The sequence below is a fragment of the Camponotus vicinus genome, unplaced genomic scaffold (genome assembly GCF_025532165.1).
Source record: "Camponotus vicinus isolate PSW18456_S1 unplaced genomic scaffold, iyCamVici1.0 SCAF_6, whole genome shotgun sequence".
Lineage (NCBI taxonomy): Eukaryota > Metazoa > Arthropoda > Insecta > Hymenoptera > Formicidae > Camponotus > Camponotus vicinus.
The window spans coordinates 4,286,902-4,307,245 of NW_028141978.1; the positions used below are offsets into that span (position 1 = coordinate 4,286,902).

Sequence of the window (20,344 nt, forward strand, 5' to 3'; positions counted from 1 at the left end):
CCCGTAAACTGAATCCGTGACACCCCGCATAGTCACGAAGCGCACCATCTTAAAATAGCACGTCGCTGAAAATAACTGGGTTTAAGCCGCTTGGTCGAATCGCCGATTCGATCCGGACACCCGGTAGACAGATTCACTGCAGTCGGAAAGTCGCGATATCAAAATTCGATCATAAAAGGCGATATTAATAAATTAAGACCGATTTCTTCTCTATTCTCGATATTATTTATTTATTTATTTATTTTTAATAAAACGATTTGAATAAAAATTGATATCCGGAAAATAAACGAGAAGAGGATTGTTATAAATCGATTATTTTTCATTGGTGTGTGATTTATATATTCTGCACAAAAATATTTAACTTCCCGCGGGGAAAATAATTTTCGACGCCACCGAAAGAGAGAGAGAGAAAGAGAGAGTCAAATCGCGCAATGCGTTAAAATTTATGAAATGCAGATTTCTCACGCGCGAGGGGGTGGTTGGTTCGTAATGTACGCGAGCGGAAGTTCTTAGCGACTATTATTTCTCCTTCGAGTGGGCTTTATCACGCGATTATCGAGTCGTTGAAGCCCACCGCCGTTGCCGCCGTCGAGACGATTAACGTCCTCGCAATTTAAACGACGAAATGCGACTGCGAAGCGGCCAGAACGTATGTGTGTGTACGCGAGTGCATACGTGTGCATACGTATGTATACGTGGATCGCAAAAGGGATGAAAGGGATTTGCATAGCGAGTGTGAATTTTGCATGCGGCAAGTGCGTCCGGAAAAATATTGTAAGGACAATCTTTTGCGCGCGCGAAAAGTAGTAAGCCGCGCAAAAATGTCGCTCGTTCTGCTGCTAGGAGATAATCGCGTACTCTTGTGTGTGCTCTCGAAGAAAATTTAAGGGACTGCCGGAAAAATGTCTCTTGGAGACGCGAGCGTTTCGGATTTTTAGCTCTCCACGCGCGTGGCCGCTCTTTGAGAGGTAAATAAATGTCGCGCTCAGTTATATTCTTGTCTGTCGCGTTTATTTTTCCTGTGAATAAAATTTAAATACATATAAAATTTAAATATTTAATAAGTATATATATAATCTTAAGTTTTCGCAAACTTTCATTAAATGAATAAATAAATATTTTCATGTTTTTCTTTTTGAATTTAGTACTGATGGAAAGAAACGTGATAAGTTGATTAGAGAGAATGATAAGATAAAAATATATAAGAGAAGGAGAAAGAAAAAGAAAAGATGGTTTTTTGCGAAAACATTTATATATATACGTACGTACGTGTGTGTGTGTGTGTGTGTGTGTGTGTGTGTGTGTTTGTTTGCGTATAATTTATATATACATGTATAGCATAAATATTTATTATATATAATATAATAAATATATTATAACATATTAATATACGCAAAATACTTCCAATTATATTTGTAATAGTATAATAATTGTTATATCTCCCTACAAAAAAGAATAATGAGAAAGGAAAATATTCAAAATGCAAATATTCTAGATATTAAAGCTACCACTCTGTAATGTATATGCAAATTTAATTGCATTCCGCGATTGTTCACCTATTCATTTTGTGGAAACTAATTCCCAGATTTATATATATTAGAAGTATTTTCATCTCTTAGTGACGCTCGCAAGACATGGTTTCTCCCCTGCCATTGTTCCATTAACACAACTAACAGTATGTTTTAATAATGTCGAAATTTGCAACGTAAAAACTGAAAAGGTCAGGAATTCTTTATAGCTTTAGTTAATTAAAATTCTCTTACAATACCAGCAGATTGCATCTATAAAAAAGAAGAGATTATTGAGATTGTTCAAAAAATCAGACTCGAACCTCCAGTGTTGATAATTTATCGTTAATAATTTATCATTTTTTGATGATTCGATTTTACGATTATTTAATAAATACCCTCCCATTTTAATTTCAGTTCACAATAACTGTTAATTTTGTTGTCACATTGATCCGTTCTATAATAATTTTAATCAAGTCGGTAAAATATTTAAATCAGCGTATTTATAATTCAATTTTATATTATAAAATGATTAATCGTTTGTAACGATTTTTTCTTGAAATAGCTTATGCAAAAACGAAAAGAAAAATAGATTATTCGATCGGGAATTCGCGTCGTGAAACTAATTTGTACGTCGATCTTGATGTGAATCGAAAGAGATCTTTCGGATCTCGTGACGGATCTATGGGATGATGAATGAACGTCGCGATTCCCGATCTCGTCCTATTGGTAAGCTTGGAAAACTGAGAGTGAGAGAGAGAGAGAGAGAGACATGGAGTCACAGCTTGGGCTCGTTTTCATAGACCTCCTCCTCATACTCTGCGTCGTATTCGTCGTAGTCTTCGGCCTCTGCCTCGTCGTCGGTCTCTTTGATGATACCTAGCCTCTTCGCGACGCTCTTCACGTTGTTGATGACCTCCTCCTGCACCAGATTAAAGCTCATTGCCAGCAAGGCAATTCCAAATAGCAAGTAGAGAGAACAAAGGGCGATGCCATACTGCGCGTCCAGCTTGTACGCAGGCACAAAGTCGCCAAAACCTTAAAAGAGAAGAAATAGGAAATATACACGCCGAGTCTTGCATCCTTGAAATTAACATTAGGTCAATAGGTAAAGAAAGGGATGAATGTGTAAGCAAAATATTATACATATAACTTTCTTCAAGAAATATTACGTTATTTCTTGAGAAGCTTTTTATAAAGAGCAATATTTATTTTCAATTTTTTTAAACAACATTAATATCTAATTGAATTTTGAATTGATACAGATATTTTAATAATTATCTAGCTGATAATTTTATTATTTACAAAAAATCTTATAAAAAAATAATTACTTTATTAGTATTTTAATAAAATCGCACAGATTCTTTCAATTACTATTAAGAATAAATTAAGAAGTAACAAAAATGCTCCAATTTTTGATGAAAATCACAGGAAAATAAATTTATTTTAATATGTGTTAGGTTGTTTTGTTGACTAGAACAATAAAGAAACATCACGTTTTTTTAAGAAAAAAAAGAATATAAGGAAAACGAACCAATGGTGGTCAACGTGATGAAGCAGAAGTAAGCCGAGTCGAGGAACGACCATTTTTCTCTCTCGCTGAAGAGGTAGGCGCCGCCGAATATGTAGCTGACAACTAGGAAGACGCACAGCCAGATAGGCACGGGCTTGATCGGTTGTCTCTCATGATCATCCGCGGCAGCATAGTACTCGTAGTCAAAATCGATATCGTCAGCGTAAACTTGTCGATGCACGGCGAATCCCATCGGCGACATAATCCTCGGCGTCGATGGTCCTCGCTTAAAAGACCGCGCTGAGGATGATTATTTATTATGATCAGCAAGTACGCGTTATATCGATTTGCCATCTGACCTAATTACAATCTACGAGAGTTTCGAATGACTTGAAAATATTCGAGAGATATTCTCGGTAACTATAAAATCACCGACGAATTACTAATTTGGATTTATATCGCGATTCAACCGACCGGCTTTTTCATCAGCGGAATCGCTCACCGACGGAATAATTGCTCCTGCTGCGTCTACTCTTGCCGGATTGCGATCTTCTCATATGCTCCATTTCCAAATAGACCGAAGGCGGTCGCAGCCCTGACGTCAAACTCGTTCTCTGATTCGTCGTGGCACCTTCCACAGAGAGGCATCTCCTCGGCAAGGATCTAGGATTAAGGGAAGTTTGCTTTTCGGTGCTATCCGGCTCCTCGGTCGTTCCATTGCTTCGCGGCCTCTCCGAATTCTCTGCAATAACGTCGATTTTGTTTAATTTCTTCGAGCCCTTTAAAGAGCGATCGTCTACACAACAGCAGCGAATATCTATCTGGATCTTTAATTAATAATATATATAATCTAATTATATAATTACATTATTTAATATTGATAAATTTTCCATTATCATCCCTTAAAAGTTTATTATTTTTTATATTAAATAATGAATAATTAAATCGTAACAAAAATATGCAAAAATAGAATTACTCATAGAAATCAAACAGCACTCGCTGATACTTGCCTCTAGTTCGAGATGATGACTGCCATCTCAGCATCTCATCCTCCAAATCGTCCAACGCATATTTGTTGCACAAAACTGGCGAGCGGTCAGCGTCGTTCGGATTCATTAGTAATTTTCTGTCCAACGATTGGGTCGTCATCCTGGCTGTATACGATAATGAAAGTATACAAACAAATCGACCGACAGTTTAATTAATCGATGAGTCGATAACGAGAATGATGTGGCGCGATCGATACGCTTGAATTAATTAATTAATATCGAGCGAATATTTTATGGAAGGAGGGAGGGAGTCGATGCGGCGACATAGGAGCGTTTTTGTCTCGCATGTGACAATCCCGTGCGTACAACCGATATATCGTTTACTAACTTTTCATCATATCAATAACAAGATAAATGATAATCTGCATTTTTATCATATATTATAAATATATATATTTATTAATTATATATTAATAATAATTTATATATTAATTATTCATATAACTTATTAATATCCTTATATATTTTTTTAAATATCCGACAATTATTTGTATTTTCCGACAATTGTTTGTAAAACGATTGAACCCAACTGTTTGCGCGTTAAATAACAAACAAAAATAAAACGAGCTGTTCCGATATCGGTGTCGCTTTTTATCGGTCAATTTTACAATCAATTTAGAGCCAACACGATTAACTTATAAAATAAATAATTAGTATATTCGTTAAGAGAAAGTACCTCTTACACTTTTTGGAGTAGCCATCGGAATATCTGAATAACGTGGCATAGTCGCGGCCTTAGTTTCCATCGGATGATTCGTGGAAGTTGCATAAGCGGTTGACACTTTCAAATCGGTTCCTTCGAATCGTCGATGCATATATCTATAGTTTATTTACATTTGATTTTAATCATTTATTATTTAATATTTTATTTAATATTAATAAGTTTATTATCTTCAAAAGATTATTTTTGTTTTTTACATTAAATATATTTGTATATATATTTTAAATATATATCTTATATTAAATAATAAGTAATCATATCGTAAATAATAAATAATAGTATGGCACCATAATATAATATAATTAGAGGAGTTATAAAAAACTGTCAATCATTTGTGCAAAAATATAATCACTTTATAATATAAAAACAGGTTCTCTCATAAATGCTTTACACGGGTTTTTCTCTTTTTCAATTTTAAGGGAAAATTATTTCCTTTTAATTAATTCTGTTATTAATTAAAACTTCATCATATAAAGATTAATATTTTATGTAAAATATAAATTAATTTCTTTTATTTATATTAAAGAGAGAAAGAGAAAAGAAAAGAATGGGAATAAAAAACAAATATTTCAAGAGGTATTTATCTTATCCATATTAAATTTTATATTTCTCGCTACATAAAAATCACGTAATTTAATTAAACATTTAATTATGGAGATACTATGTGTTTGCGCATTAAATATTCAGTTCTCCTTAGATAATAAAGTTCCTCGACTGATTTCTCGTCTAATCGAGAGATTGAATTATAAATCCAAGAATAATTTTACCTGCAATCGGTGTCGGAGTATGAAGACTTCGTCATACTCTCGGAAAGCCCCAAGGCCGAATCAGCTGATCGTTGACTCACTCTGATGGATCGGCGAAGCGGACCTTTGCTTGATCCATATCGCCTTATAAAATAAACATCTGTGTATACAATCGCACAATAGATTTCTAAGTCTTCCAAAAACCATTTAATTCAATTTTTCGATTCAAGAATTCAAAAATGTGTGTTTAAGAAATAACGTTTCCGTGTGACGTAATTATAATACGTCATCGACCAGTAATATATATCCTATCTGACATATCAATATAGCACTTTTAAAAATTAGACATGTGATCTTTTTTGTAAATTTTAATATTTTTTTACTGTAATATAGCTCTCATATTTTTAATGTTTACATTATATATGAAATATTACCCTGGTTGACGGACGGAGTGCGATCTGACAAAGGTGTTACGCCCTCGTCGTTTTTTTGGCGGTTTTGTGCATACGTAACAACATACTTTCCAATATAGAAATCTAAAAAAATATCATGAACGTAAAAGAGGGAAATTATTTTTCAGCAATAATAAAAACTACTAAACGTTCCCTGTGCGATATGATGGTTAGAAATGCAATTTTTATAAGTTTTCCATTTTCCAAATACGTGACCCGTATTAGATTAAACATTGTTTGTTATTACCTGAAACTGGACGCCATCACGTCTCCGATATTCGAAAGACAGAGCAACATGAGTGGAATGCCGAGAATGGCGTAAAAAATAGTCACCACTTTTCCATTTTTCGTTTTCGGCGCGATGTGACCGTATCCTGGAATAGAGAACGAAAAAATGGAAACAAGTTTCTCGTTTTTGTCAAAAAAATATAAAATTATTACGCAACGAAAGATTCACTCGATAAAGGCCATGGTGAAATGCAATTTCGCGAAAAACGACTGATATCGTTCAATGATTCCTTTGCCGTTGAATTAAATGATCAAAATTCTATCACCATAAATCATTCTAAAGCGAATTGTGAAAGAAATCGCGGTCATTCAGATCTTTAGCCTCGCCTTGGCCTTGAATCTCTTCGAAACCTCTTAGAGACCTCGTGCAGCTTTGTAATTTCGTCTACGAGTCTGGGTCAAGGTCGTCAGGATTCCTTATTCGATAATACGTGGGGCCATCCAGCTATTACATAAGATTTCCATTATTTGGCGATGTTCTCAGAACCCTCTATGAGAGTTATATTTTTCTCTTTCGTAGCTTTCCCGAAAAATTATCAGAAGCAATTCACATTCTTCCATAATTAATAACAAAGAACGATAAATTTAAGAAAAATTGCACACATGTGATTTTTCGAATATAATAATAATATAAGAAATATTTCGGACGATATCAAACAAAATAATTTCATAAAATGTTAATATTATAAACTACTGAGAAAATAATGTAGAAAAAATATTGTAAAAAATATTTTTTTCATTACTTAAAAGACACAGTCCTCTTATACGTAAAATGATGTAACATGAAGGAATAATTTATGATAATAAATTATTCTCAGCAGAAAACCTTTGTTATGCTCTTTTTTCGTTCTCGGATTATTTGAATGGTTCAGCTGGCGTAAATCTCGAAACTGTTATTTGCTCGATTGCGGTTAACTAAATATTTGTTTTCATTTCAAAACGGAATTTCGAGTTTTTTATTTGTTTTATGTATATACGTATATAGCCTGCTCATTATAAGATATTCAAAGAACATTCCATTTCCAGAATGTAATGAGATGAATTCAATTTGATCCTTTTTTTATGTTCTCATTGTGGAGGAGGTTGATTTCCGCGAAAAACCTAGTCAAAACGCGCTCATAACAACTTCCTTTCCGTTTTATCGAAAGGGCAGATTTATCTTTCGAGAGGCGGATTCGGGAAACGTGAGAACGACGATCCAATTTCATAAATTCGTCCCGAAGAGAGGCTATTTATTACGACGAAACGACGACAATTTGAAACGTCCTTTAGCGAAATCGATCTTTGTGACTTTGCGCGATAAAAGATTTCGCGAGAGAGCAGCAACACGCGTTTCTTTCTACGATACGTGATTACGATAAGTATTTTAGGTATCGTTACTCGCGATTTTCTCTCACGTCAGTGTAAACGATGCCGGTGTTTATGATAGACGTTTCCTCTCCTCTCCCGAAACTGCCAGTGGGAAGAAGGATCTCCCCCACATACGGGTATAAATTTCCGGCGTAGCGCAGCATCAATGCATTATGCAACCGTATGCAGCTCAGGATGGTGAAGAGGAAGCAACGGGGAAGGGAAACATGCGAGGCAAAAACCCCGTTTCCTCATAGCGAATATATACATGAATTTCCCGAGGATCCCGAGATGTCGAAAAGGCATCGCCCGATCCATTCGCGTTGCGAGATCTCGCCTTTATTTTTCATTTCTCTCCCTCTCTCTCTCTTTCTCTTGAATGGTGTAACGCTTTTATTCGACGAGGAATAGAAATTGAGAGAGAAAGAAAAAGAGAGAAGCGAGGGAGATGAGAAGTAGGTCGCGCAGTCGATGGCAGGAAATTATTTGAAAAGGGAGAAAATATAGGGAGAGAGAGAAAGAGAGAGAGTCGCAATCGCCAACGACCTGCCGAAGAAATGAATTTTCGTCGAAGGATAAGCGTGTTCGATCGCGGCTACGGTCGGGTCAGCTGCGAGAAATTTCGATGATTTCTCGATTTCTTTCCTCGACGAGCCGTATCTAAAATCGCTGGAGCTAATTTTTTACGCAATTATAAGCCGGAAGTGACCTCGCGATTGCGAAAAAGTCGATTGAGACGATTGACCCAAACATTATAACATCGATTTCCTGTTTCGAAACTCTTCGATATAATCATGTCATCATTTTATAGTATTAAGATATATTTTAGTATTGAATTAAATAAAGATATTAAAAAATTAGTGCTACTGAAATTTTAATTTGTGCAAATTGAGAAAAATGATGATTATTTCCCTGCGGAACTGTTAATTTGGAAAATCTGAGCCGGAAAAATTACGCGTCAAAGATAAACTATTATAATAAAACTTTATTCTATAATTAATTTTATGTAGACTTTGCCGTAAATTTTCATTACAGGCTTCATCGCCGAGATATTTAATATCGAAGAGAGATTAAAATTTTCCTTCATTAAGACGAACACTATACTGTAACTGACGTAAAGGAACTGTCATTGAAATTTTAACTGGCTTTGGTACAATTTATATTTTTTAATACTTATTAAATATATTAAATAATAAAAAATAATAAAAAATTGTTTTTATTATTTTCCCTCGATAAAAGTACGCAATAAAGATATATCCACCGTAATTATTTATCAAATTTTTAATAAAATAATATGAAAGATAGAATAATAGTACACATTCGAAGATAAAATATGATTAATGCACGTAAAGATAATCACAAAATATTATTTGTATTTATTTATATTTTTGTAAAAATATAAAGTGACAATTATGTAAAATTCAATATGTGATTAAGTTTGCTGGTTTAGATTACCGTTACTTTTAGTAGCAAGACTGTTACATATAAAACAATAGCGGGAATAAAAGTCGCAACGAACCATCACAAAGTGTTCGCCGCCCTCTTTTTATCGTATTTACTGCGGCGGGAAATTGCTTGAAAAAGGTCACGTGCCAGGAAATTAGTTGAAAAGCGCGAGGATGGTTGAAGTTTCTTCTTTCGCCGATTCGCGAAATAAATTCTTAAGGACCTTTGCGACAAGTTTTAAAGTGGCCGAAGATCCGATTTCATCAATTCACGGCGAAAGGATTACGATATTTGATTCGATTTTCTTCGCACTTTAAGGGAGCCTCGATGATATAAGAGAAAAGCGAATTTTGGTTGAAAAATAGTTCTTGACAAAGTCTTATTTTTTTGCAAATATTTTTATTATGCGGTGTAATTTTTGTTTTTTTTATTTTTTGCCACATACTGTAATTCATAAAACTAAGATCAAATTTTTTGCAAAATTTCAAGAAATTATTTAAATATATTTGCACATATCCTGATATTCGATAATATACAATAGATTTCTTTTCTTATCTGCTCTTGCTATTTTTTCTATATTTTTTTCTCTTTCTTTTCCTTCTTCTATAATTTTTTTTCTTTTATTTTTATTTATATATAGACTTTTCAAATAATTTTTTTCTTTTTTACCATGAATTATATTACTATAAAATGTTTTTTTATAATTTATTTCTTTAATATCCTTGTATCTCTTTGTTTTTAAGATTGAGTTTAATCTGTCTACAAAGCAAATTTGTTGCAATTTTTGCAATTTAAATGTCTGGGAGTATTATAATTGGATATCTATGTTGCATAGCGTGTGCTGCAACACGTAATGATGGTCTTCCGACTAAGAGATTTAACGTACATTTCAGCTCGAAAGAGAGACCATTTAATCGAATTGAAAATTTTTCATCAAATTCTCAAAAATATCATTTCGCGACAGTTTATATTCGATTTTAATTCGCAAAGTATACTCGTGACAGTTCGTTGCTTTTGCACGAACATCCGAAACACTGCGAGAATGTCAAAATTGTCGTTTTAATCGCCAAGGGAAACAGAAAAAAATTCCGTTGCTCGCTTAAAAGCTCCGTTTAATCTCATAATGAAAAGATGTCATGAAGAAATAAATTTCAAAGCACACACGGAATGTAAAAGGCGCATTTGTCCTGACACGTTTGTTGCTTCGTTAAAAATACAGACGGAAGCGCATCTACATTCCGCATCACTTTGCTAACCGACAGTCATAATATTTTCAAGGGAGTTTATTAAAAATTTCTCCACCCTCCCTCATTCATTCGTCGATCGAACGAGCCTGATCTATTTTAAATCAAACAACGATTGAAATAGAGTCCACCGAGAATATTCGTCCTAGATATGTTTTCTTTAAAACAGAAAATAACGTTTCGCGATTCTAAGGCAACGGGATTGATACTTTCCGGACATATGCGATCTCCGCACGTGCGTATGACATATGATGCGGATTCGCCGCTAAGAAGATTGGCGGGCAAATGTAGCTTAATGAAGAGGATGTATTTTTCAAGAGTGAAGGCTGAAGATCCCTCTCTCTAACAGAAGGTAATTTCGATGTCGAGCGCGGGAATTAACGTTACGCCATGCGTCTTGATTTAAGAGAAGGAGGTCGAAGAGGACGTGGCAGCGGCTTCCTTCCCTTCCCTGTCGAAGAGCCGGGTTTTCCCAGGTCGAAGGACGGGCGCGCTCGAAGGAGCGGAACCGGCCTCAAAATATATCCGAGCGGATCCACCCACGCATGCGCCATATACTGCATAATAATGTTATTCGCTTGTAAATCGCAATGTAATCTCGATCCTGCGAACGCAATATAAATGAGTAAACGCTATCCAATATTCATTTCGTAATTATAACAGCGGCAGATTCTCTTGCTATCTCTTATACACGTGGATTTTGGAAATGATCTGAGGATTAACGCGTTCTCTAGTCGCTAAATTTCTAGCTTTTTCGCCTTTGACAAGTTTCGATAATGAGATTAAATTTTATTTGTTTATTCTATATATTTCCAATTGTTGAATATTTTTAATCTCGCATATTTTAATTTATTCCATATGTAAATTTTATTAAAAACATATTTATGCAAATAAATATACGTGCTGATGATTTCAATTAGCATTTGAATCAGCTGATGATTTCAATTAGCATTTAAAGCCGTGGGGATTTTGCTATTATTAAAGAAGTTAAGTTTTGATGAATTAATTTATTCTCTTTAAATTAGGATACTTCCGGGAACGATGCTTCTACTGTCATACGAATAAAAATCAAGTAAATAGCCAACAAATGATAAAGTAAAAATATTTAAAAGAGAGATAGAACGCGTTATATCGAATTAAAATAATACGCTCAGAATTACAATAGTGTTCTTATCAAAAATTACATATCTTGAAACGCATCAAACAACATAACAAAGTGTTACGCCGGATTTTTTAGATTTGCGTGGAAACAAAGGTAAAATATCGTCGTAGATCGATCGCAAATGATTATCGTTTAAAGAGACCTCGAAGTAGCGGTACGTTTACCTTGTTACAGTGATGCATATATAAAGGCGCGACTCACTTTCACTCTTGTTTAGTCTGCTACGAATCTTATGCGTACGAACAGTACGCGTCTCTCTTTTCAGATAATTTAACACGCAAAAAGAGAGTTGAGACGCTAAACGTCGTACGTTATTAAATTCTTCTCCGTATTTGCCGATAATAAATATGCGAATTTTTCCTCTGATTCTTTTCGTTACGATTACGGTGGCGATCGCCGAGAAAGATGACTCCTGGACCTGGCATGACGATAAACAGAAGCTGACAAGCCGAGCTGCTGACGCCAGGTGCGCTATCGATTTTATAATTTATCATCAATTAGTGTAATCACGCGAATAATTCTTTTACATTTTTTTTGTTTAACTTGTTTTATTGTAAATATATTTATATTTATTTCACGGAGTAATGTAATTTATATATTTTTTATTTTATTATAATTATATCGTAATTATTTCCTGTTTTATTGTAATTATATTTATAAATTGTGATGTCATTTATAATTTTTGATAAATATTATATAAATATATATTTGTATGTGTAATATAGATTTTATATATATAGATATTATAGATAATATTATAGATAATATTATATATACTCCTGGACAAAATTAACGCATAATTTTTTTTTCACTTTTTCTTTAAAAGCTGATATTTAAATTTTAACGAAAAATTTTAATAATAAAGTAGAAAATATTTTATATATATATATATATATATATATATATATATATATATATGTATATATAATTAAACACGCATATATTACTATGTAAAATTGTAAAAATTTTAAAATTTTAAAATTTTAAAAATTGAATAAAAAATTTAAAATTGAAAAATTTTCACTTACACAATTACGGCAGTTTTCGAAAAAGAAATATAATATTTTATATATGATATATTTTCAAATCGGGAAGAGAAGAGAATGATGGGATTATCTTTACTTCACGATAAATTTGCTACTTATACGAATAACTTTCAGATATCAAGTGTACGAGCCTGAACAGCTGGAAGGTTTCAATAACAATGGCGTTCATTTAGGCTTTAGGCCTGAAAATCCGGGACCTTATGGTCCTAATGGCAGACCGCTCGTACCGCCGTACCAAGGTAATAACGGTGTCCTCGTGGGCCCCGGTGGACCGACCGGAATAATTGGCAGGTATTTGTTCCCATGATTTCTCACCATGAGCTCTTCCCGTGCGTTTTGGATATTCGAATATTTCTCATTCATTTTAATTTCGCGATCATTAATTAGTTGGATTAATCGGCTTTTCGAAAATACCGAAGCTGTTTAAAAATCCGCGAGTCGCGAGAGGTTCCATGACTAAATCACACTTTGCCAAACAGATTCAATAATCTCGGAAAAGTGGGATTTTCCGCTCAGACCAGTGTATTATCTCTCCTCTTCCCTCTCTTCTCCGGCTTTCTCTATATTAAATTTCCAATGATCCGATTAAAATATATAGGTGTCTCGTCTGTTTTTCACATACGGAGGGAATCGCGCTTAATTTATAGATATCCTGCGCATTTAATTGCGTGCGAGGCGCGGTTCGGTCGTAACGATATTTCATGAGAGACGGCTCATTCCCAAAGAGAAAACCGGCGTTGAATTTTTCATCAACTGCATTGTGGATAATTTCACGCGTTTCATCTATTACGAAACTTATGAGCCGAATAATTTCCTCAACCGTTATTTTTCGCGTCAGCCGAAAAACTCGGCTTCTCGCGATTCTAATCGGAAATTTATATTCTTTCGAAAATTGGTTCGCTACATCGAGCATTATTGCCATTGATTTGCCGATGTGAGAGAATAACCTTGGGATATCGTTGATGTTTCAGACCGCCGCGTTATAACTCGTACGGACCCGATGGTTTCCTAGATTCGGTGCCACCCTGGATCAGAGATGATCCCCGTTATCGCGAGTTCGACACCTGCAAGTGCAGATACAGCTTCAATTGCCCGTCGCCTGGCTTGAAATTCGTGAGTTCGATCCAACAGACTCGGATAAAGAGAGAGAATGTAGAACTTGACAAGCTCTTGCCCGCTATCTCGTTTCAGGGCCACTGCTCGAGGGACAAAAAGTACTGTTGCTTCAACAGCAGAAGGTTCCCAGAACTGTTGGGAGGACAACGTTATCCATATTATCCGGTAAAATAAAATCTATAAATCCATTTAAATATTTACATATTTCCGATATACATCTTTAACATATATGCAAAGTGGGGCAAAATTTTATGACCTAAGATTTTAAGTTTTTTTGGCACAGAAGTAATAATTAACTGATATAAAAAATACATGAATAACATACATGAGTAATTGCATCCTACAAGTGCAATGTATATATTGCATTTATATAAAAATAGAACCATAAATCGACATGACTGCAGTAAAGATAATTTAAGTTAAAAATATGTCCCCATATATTTCATTTTTTTTCTAATCGATCTTCTTGGGAAAAAAAATTAAAAAAGAAAAAAAATATACGACGCGAGCACAAAAGCTATTATTTATTTGCACAATTTACTGTCGTTTACGGAGGATTCTCAACTGGACTCTATTTGCGTGTAATTAAGAATTCTCCTGCGATAGGAAATCCCTCTTCTTTCTCTTCTCATAATTGTCCGCTAAGTAATAATTAATTCCCAGGGTACGCCGCCCAAGTACGGAGCGAACGGCTTCGCGCCGACGTCGAATTATTACGGCAATCGAAGACCGTATGGTGGCTACCAGCATCCGTCTTCCGGTGACTATTATCCGGGGCCCTACGGCGACGCTTACGGTCACCGTAATGACTTCGAGTCGTTACGGCCGTACGGCTACGACGGAGAACCCGACGATTATGCAATCTACGGGCGGTCGTTGGGCAAAAATCAGACGCAGGAAGCGAACGAGAAGCCAGAGACGGACGAGAAAATCAAGAAGCGGTGATTGTGTAAATAATATTCTCGATCGTTTCATCGATCGCGTTCTTCACTCTCAATGGAGATGCCAAAGATGCGACAGAGATACGTAGGTTTTCCTCCCTTTACGTCGATCGATATCGCATAATTAGATGGAGATGCAAATCTCGAATCTTTTGCGTCGATTAATTAACTTGAATGTAATTACATTCTCGTAATTTATTGTGAATTGCAAATATTAGTAACGCGCTGCTTCCGAATTAATATAATGCGCATTGTCTTTTCTTTGGAGAAATATTTTATAATAAACTCTATATATTTAATAGACGATGATAATATCAAACTTGTGAATAATATATTTTTTCGATTTTTTGAAAAATAGATTACTTTAATCGTTACTTAAATTACTTTAATTATCCTATCGCGATTGAATGATTTTAATCGACTCACCGATTGTCGTGATTACAATGATGGAATAGAATAGAGCGCCAGCGAATGTCCATTGTATATTATTCTCTTCCTCGCTGCCATCCCATCCTTCCTTCGACATTTTTTTCAGGAGGCTGTCCTCGAACTCCTGCGGACAAACCCGCGTTATTCGCGAACGCAAACAATCTTTCGATAAATCGTATTCTATATAAAAGGAATAATATTTCGTGCGTGAAATCTAAAAGTTGGTGTCTAAACATTCGATGAGAGGGAGGAGCAGGAAGAGAGAAAACATTACCTTGAGCTCCTTCAACGCCTTTTCCGTCCAATTGTCGCGAATCAACACGTCGAAATCCTTCGTGATTTCCCATAATTTTTCCGACACGTTTCCGCGTATGTTCTTGATGCTCTTCTTCACCTGCGAAAAGCGCAGAGTCGTGAAGAACGGGGTGCACTTTACTCTCGACGTCGCGACGCTCGGCGCGCGACGACGTCAGTCAATAATTCATTGATACGAGCGCGGAATATTCGATGCGAGGGAGGACTATTTGTCTGTAGTACCCTTTTTGCTCTCCCGGTGTCGAATTAATTTCTGTCCCGACGAACTTACTCTCGATCCGCGGCGGAATTACGTGACGTGAAATTCATTTATTACATCTCGTCCACTGAATTACTAATCCAGAAAGTAGTAAAAACTAATATAATGGAACGTAACGTGTGAGAAAATAAGAAATAATAAAAAATACTGTAAAAAAATATAGCGTGCAATCCGATTAATAAAATAATTAATTTGAAAATATGCGGGTAAATTTATCTCGTATCTGACAATGAGATATATTACAGGGTTAAAAACAAGTTTAACAGCAAATAAAAATACATGAGAATATATTCTCTCCCAACAAAGAGATATCTTTATAAAAATTATTGTAGATGGTACATTTATCAGATTTTTTAAAAAATATGATTCAAAAGTGAATTTGACAGGAAAATAACAATAATTAATTTGTTATTAGAAATGATATTGGATTATATTCTTTCACAACTATAAATATTAAAATAAGAGAAATATTCTTAAAAAAATAAATTTAGATATCGCTTTTTGATTTGTGAAGAAAAAAAATCCGAATTTTTATATATTATAAATAGCTTCAAGAAATTAAGTCGAATGTGACTACCAGGGAAAGGGAATACCACAAATTCGCTAATGGCGTCTCGCAATTTACCTCCTTCTCATGATTCGCCTCCAGTGCCTCGAAGGCGTATGCGCCGATGAGACAATAAGCAACCACTAAGGATATGAGCGTCACGTGAGAGAAGACGCATCTGCTGAATTTCCACAACAACCGTAGAAATCTCATGCATCGCGACGGTCTCTCCACCTCCATCATCGGATCGAACACCTCCGTTCGCGCACGCGGCATTTTCTATTCTCTCCCTTTGGAATATAGCGGGTATCCTCTCATTAGATTCCCCATTTACATAGCGAGCGCGTCGTCCTCGATTGTAGCTTTGATTGCTCGATGATTAGATTCCCTCTGATCCCGCGCAACAGATTTATTGACATTAGATTTGTCAGACCCACCGTACGTATTCTGATATACAAGATTTTTCTTCAAACGATATGTATTGTTTTTACAAAAAAGAGAATCGGAAATTTTTGAAAAGATTTATATTATCTTGAAATATATGGCATGTGATCTCAAATGAAAATAATCGTGGGAAAATATGTATAAATTTGAGGAAATAAAAATTGGTAGATTTATTGGAATTTCCGACTCTCTCTTTCTTTCTCTAGTAAACATAATTCTACTTCTCTATAAAATATTGAGGAGACTGTTAAATAATTTTTCCAGCTTTCGCTGAAATTCCTGGGTCGCGAATGTAATATCAAACAGTCATATCATAAATAAATAACCGCGCACGTGTTACAACTGCAATATCGGCTGATATGTTACGAACAATTAAATGAAAAAATATTACTTTCGTCACGTACCTATATTTTTTAGAGTAAATATGCAATATCGAGACTTCCATCAGATAGATTTGTTTTTAAGCTAACATATTTTATGTAGCGAGAGGAATAGAAATTGAATCTGCTCGAAAAAATCCGTGTTCTCTCGTGTCCCGCTTTTTCGTAATCACCATTATAGCAATTTTATAGAAGTACAACGTTGGACGTATTCAGCAGAGATTCGAGACACAAAATATACGAGTTACTGTAAAATATTGAGTTTTTTGATATTATATATAGAAAATAAGAGGTCAAAATTTTCGCAATTTTATTTAAAATTAACAACGAAGAAAGAATATATCAAAATTATATTATAAGACTTTATAATAATAATTATATTATAAGACTTTATAATAATAATTAAAATAATAATTAAAATAATAATTAAAATATAATAATTAAAAAATAATAATTAAAATAATAATAAAAAATAATAAAAAAGATTATTGCTATCATTTTCTTAACTACATCACTTTTACGTAAATATATATTATACTAATCGTATTATTATGAAAAGCATTGATAAACCATTCCTTATTGACGGACGTATCTTGTATTGTTAATGAGAAATTATATTTGCTGTTATCGTCTCATTTTTATAAACAAAGCGTTTTACACGGATAAATCGTTTTTTGTTAGCAAGATGCGATCTTTTGTCATCGAAATCACGAGCAACGCTGATCGAGCAATCTGTTCTCGTATTCATTCGAGTCGCTCGTCTTCGTTCTCGTCGACGAATTCGATTTTATGCGATGCGCTTTCTTCAATGTCTATCCATTTCCTTCAGCATCGACGGGCGTGTATCGATCGATATTGAATTGCCTTTTGTCGTACATATCGAATGACGCGCGTTATCATTGTTATCTTCAACGATTACTCGTTTTATTGGCAAATTTATTACGCGCGAATCACGATCGCGAATTAACCTGTGAATCGCGGGACGAACAAAATTCGATCATTCATTAGAGAATTTTTTTAACAATATTACATAATATTTATTATATCGTATTTATGTAAAAAAATATTTATGACTGATATATCACATCCGCATATGAAGAATACGTTTCAAAAATTTGTTCTCTTTTAAAAATATATCATGCTCATAATTATTTTAATCATTAAAACTCGCTACGTTTGTGAAAAAAATATCAGTCCCGAAATATTAAGAATAAACATGGGAATTGAAAACTCACATTAACGGTATTCTAATAATTATAAAAATATCAAACGCGCACACGCAAACACGAAGGGTTATTTAAAGTGGCACACGTGTTTAAAGCCAGCTGTGCGGTTTAATCTCAAGCAACGTAAAATCGAGAGAGATTTACTTCTCTCTCGATCGCTTCCTAAACGTCGTTCGTATCCTCGGACGATCCCGAAGAACCTTTTAACACCGCGTAAACTTCGCAAACACCCGCATGCGACTTCCGAAACTCGTCGTAACGACACACGCGTGAGTCTCGCATATTCCTCGACACGAAACTAAGACAGAAACGCATTACATCCGCAAGGCGAGTTGTTCCAAATTTATCCCAGCGTCGAAATTTCGTTCGGAAAATGGGAAGGGAGGATCGAGAGAGAAAGAGAGAGAAAAAGAGAGAGAGAGAGAGAAAAGGAGGCAACGTCTCCGTAAAGATTTGCGCTCCCGGCATCGATACCTTTAAGATTATCGCGCAGAGATTCAAGAGTTGAACAGCAAGTAAGTCAATTTTATTGCACTTTGGTTTCTCTTCGAATTTTATTCCATACGAAAGACCCGAATATTATGACCGTAGATATCATCCTCCCCTCGGTTTTCTTTTTCTTTCGTTCGGATTATTCAGGTCTTCGGAATTCAAAGCTCCTTTTTTTCTCGAAGCTACGCTAGAGCTTCTCTACTTACGTTGTTTAACTCCACAATTGGTGCAAGAGCATTTTTAGCTCATGCGCTTCTCTCATTCGCCAAAATGCCCGTGCACGTTATTTACGATGCACGCTTACGTACTTAAACGTAAATTTGTATGCAATGGGCTTTACTCGGCAGTGAATAAGTAACGAGTAACAAGATGCGACGGACTATTTTCAAAACTCGCGACCCTTCGCACACGAGATTACATTGCATCGGTGCGCTATTTATGAATTAACTTTGCCAAGGAAAGCTTCTCGGAAGGAAGTAAGAATATTAGCCCTTTCAAGCTTATCATATAATATACTTTTGTTGGGATAAACTCTCTTTTTGATGAAATTAAGATTCAAGAATTTTTATCATCAATTTAGTACGACTCTCGCGAGTATCCTTCTAATTTCTCGAAAATATATTTGCTAATTGTAAAAATATATTTGTAAATATATATATATATATATATTTTTTTTTTTTTTTTTTTTTTTTAATATATTTGCTATTGTATGCATTATAATTGCGACGCTATATTAAATAAATTTCTGTAAAAAGTGCACTTGTTCGTATTTGTTATCAGTTTCATTAAAATTAAGTGAATTAAAACAAAGGCAAAACTTTTAAGAATATTATAAAGAAATGCTTTTTAACAAGATCGCTTTTTTTGAAATTTTATTATTAAAAAGTTCTAATGTTTTAATATAATAAAATTGGAAGTTATATAAAACGAGAAAAATTAGATAGTAAACTTTCCTTTAAACTTTCCTTAACATTTTACATTAGTTGCTCTCATTTTTAATATGTATAAGATAATTTTATCTATTAAAATATATATACGGATTGTTTTTAAGAGATACTTCATATTTTAAAAAATATATAATATCTAAACTATATTAATATTTCACGAAATTAATCAAACATTCTCTCATATAAAAATTGTGTTGATTTTAATAAAAATGCGGAATTATATTTAAATATCTTTGTTTTCTCTATAGTAAATTTTTAGAAATTAAGGTCTTTTTATCCGTCTCGGCACAATTGTGTTCGCAAGAATCGTGGGTAAAAAATGCGATGCCTCGATGAGGATCTCGACGAATAACGTTCGATATCGTTCGCATAAAGACGATCGCCGATGGCACCGGCGCGAGTAGAGGTCCAGTAATTATCACGGCGGGGCGTGTATTAATTGGACCGTTACGGAGGTTAACATGAATAAACATGAGGCCATCGATCATGTAAATTCGCCCGTGGCGACGTGAACGGAACGACATGCCATGAACGCGAAGCCGGTAACGGGAGGACGGCTTTTATTTTTAGCAGCGGTTATATTTACAGAGAGAAGACATATCGATGAAATTACATAGCCGTTTCGCGTGAATCATCAAAGATAATCGCCGAAAAATCGAATGCGACAGTATTTTTGTGTCTGCGCGCGAGATCGATGCAGTTTCGAGAGCGAAAGTTGAAAAG

General features: G+C 34.6%; 2 protein-coding genes across 5 annotated transcripts; one reads left to right on the top strand and one right to left on the bottom strand.

Annotated features, from left to right (window-relative positions):
• Window positions 1-814: 814 nt before the first annotated feature.
• Galene (potassium two pore domain channel subfamily K member galene) lies at window positions 815-18,495 on the bottom strand. 4 transcript variants are annotated; one of them, XM_083101968.1, is made up of 13 exons: window positions 18,327-18,495; window positions 16,981-17,203; window positions 16,211-16,522; window positions 15,286-15,405; window positions 15,009-15,135; window positions 6,237-6,363; window positions 5,972-6,073; window positions 5,559-5,681; window positions 4,747-4,889; window positions 4,032-4,175; window positions 3,524-3,763; window positions 3,043-3,321; window positions 815-2,546 (listed from the first exon to the last, which is right to left on the bottom strand). In XM_083101968.1, exons 3-13 carry the CDS (start codon window positions 16,406-16,408, stop codon window positions 2,287-2,289), a joined length of 1,863 nt encoding a protein of 620 aa, XP_082958094.1. In that variant the 5' UTR covers window positions 16,409-16,522; window positions 16,981-17,203; window positions 18,327-18,495; the 3' UTR covers window positions 815-2,286. The 4 variants fall into 4 exon arrangements, with proteins under 4 accessions (XP_082958094.1, XP_082958092.1, XP_082958091.1 ...); XM_083101966.1 differs by having other exon boundaries at window positions 18,192-18,495; XM_083101965.1 differs by lacking the exon at window positions 16,981-17,203.
• On the top strand, window positions 11,709-14,869 carry LOC145972925 (uncharacterized). Its single transcript, XM_083101969.1, has 5 exons — window positions 11,709-11,945; window positions 12,640-12,816; window positions 13,497-13,638; window positions 13,717-13,806; window positions 14,305-14,869. The coding sequence occupies exons 1-5, from the start codon at window positions 11,827-11,829 to the stop codon at window positions 14,584-14,586; spliced, it is 810 nt and encodes a 269-aa protein (XP_082958095.1). The 5' UTR covers window positions 11,709-11,826; the 3' UTR covers window positions 14,587-14,869.
• Window positions 18,496-20,344: the final 1,849 nt, after the last annotated feature.

What these genes read in the sequence shown, in the direction of transcription:
- LOC145972925 (XM_083101969.1), top strand. Translation starts at nt 11,827, where the DNA reads ATGCGAATTTTTCCTCTGATTCTTTTCGTTACGATTACGGTGGCGATC. An exon ending in CCGACCGGAATAATTGGCAG is followed by an intron (nt 12,817 to 13,496) that starts GTATTTGTTCCC and finishes TTGATGTTTCAG; the next exon opens with ACCGCCGCGTTATAACTCGT. An exon ending in AACGTTATCCATATTATCCG is followed by an intron (nt 13,807 to 14,304) that starts GTAAAATAAAAT and finishes ATTAATTCCCAG; the next exon opens with GGTACGCCGCCCAAGTACGG.
- Galene (XM_083101965.1), bottom strand. Translation starts at nt 16,408, where the DNA reads ATGCCGCGTGCGCGAACGGAGGTGTTCGATCCGATGATGGAGGTGGAG. An exon ending in AGGCGTTGAAGGAGCTCAAG is followed by an intron (nt 15,136 to 15,285) that starts GTAATGTTTTCT and finishes GTTTGTCCGCAG; the next exon opens with GAGTTCGAGGACAGCCTCCT. An exon ending in CACTCCGTCCGTCAACCAGG is followed by an intron (nt 5,682 to 5,971) that starts GTAATATTTCAT and finishes TTATTTTATAAG; the next exon opens with GCGATATGGATCAAGCAAAG.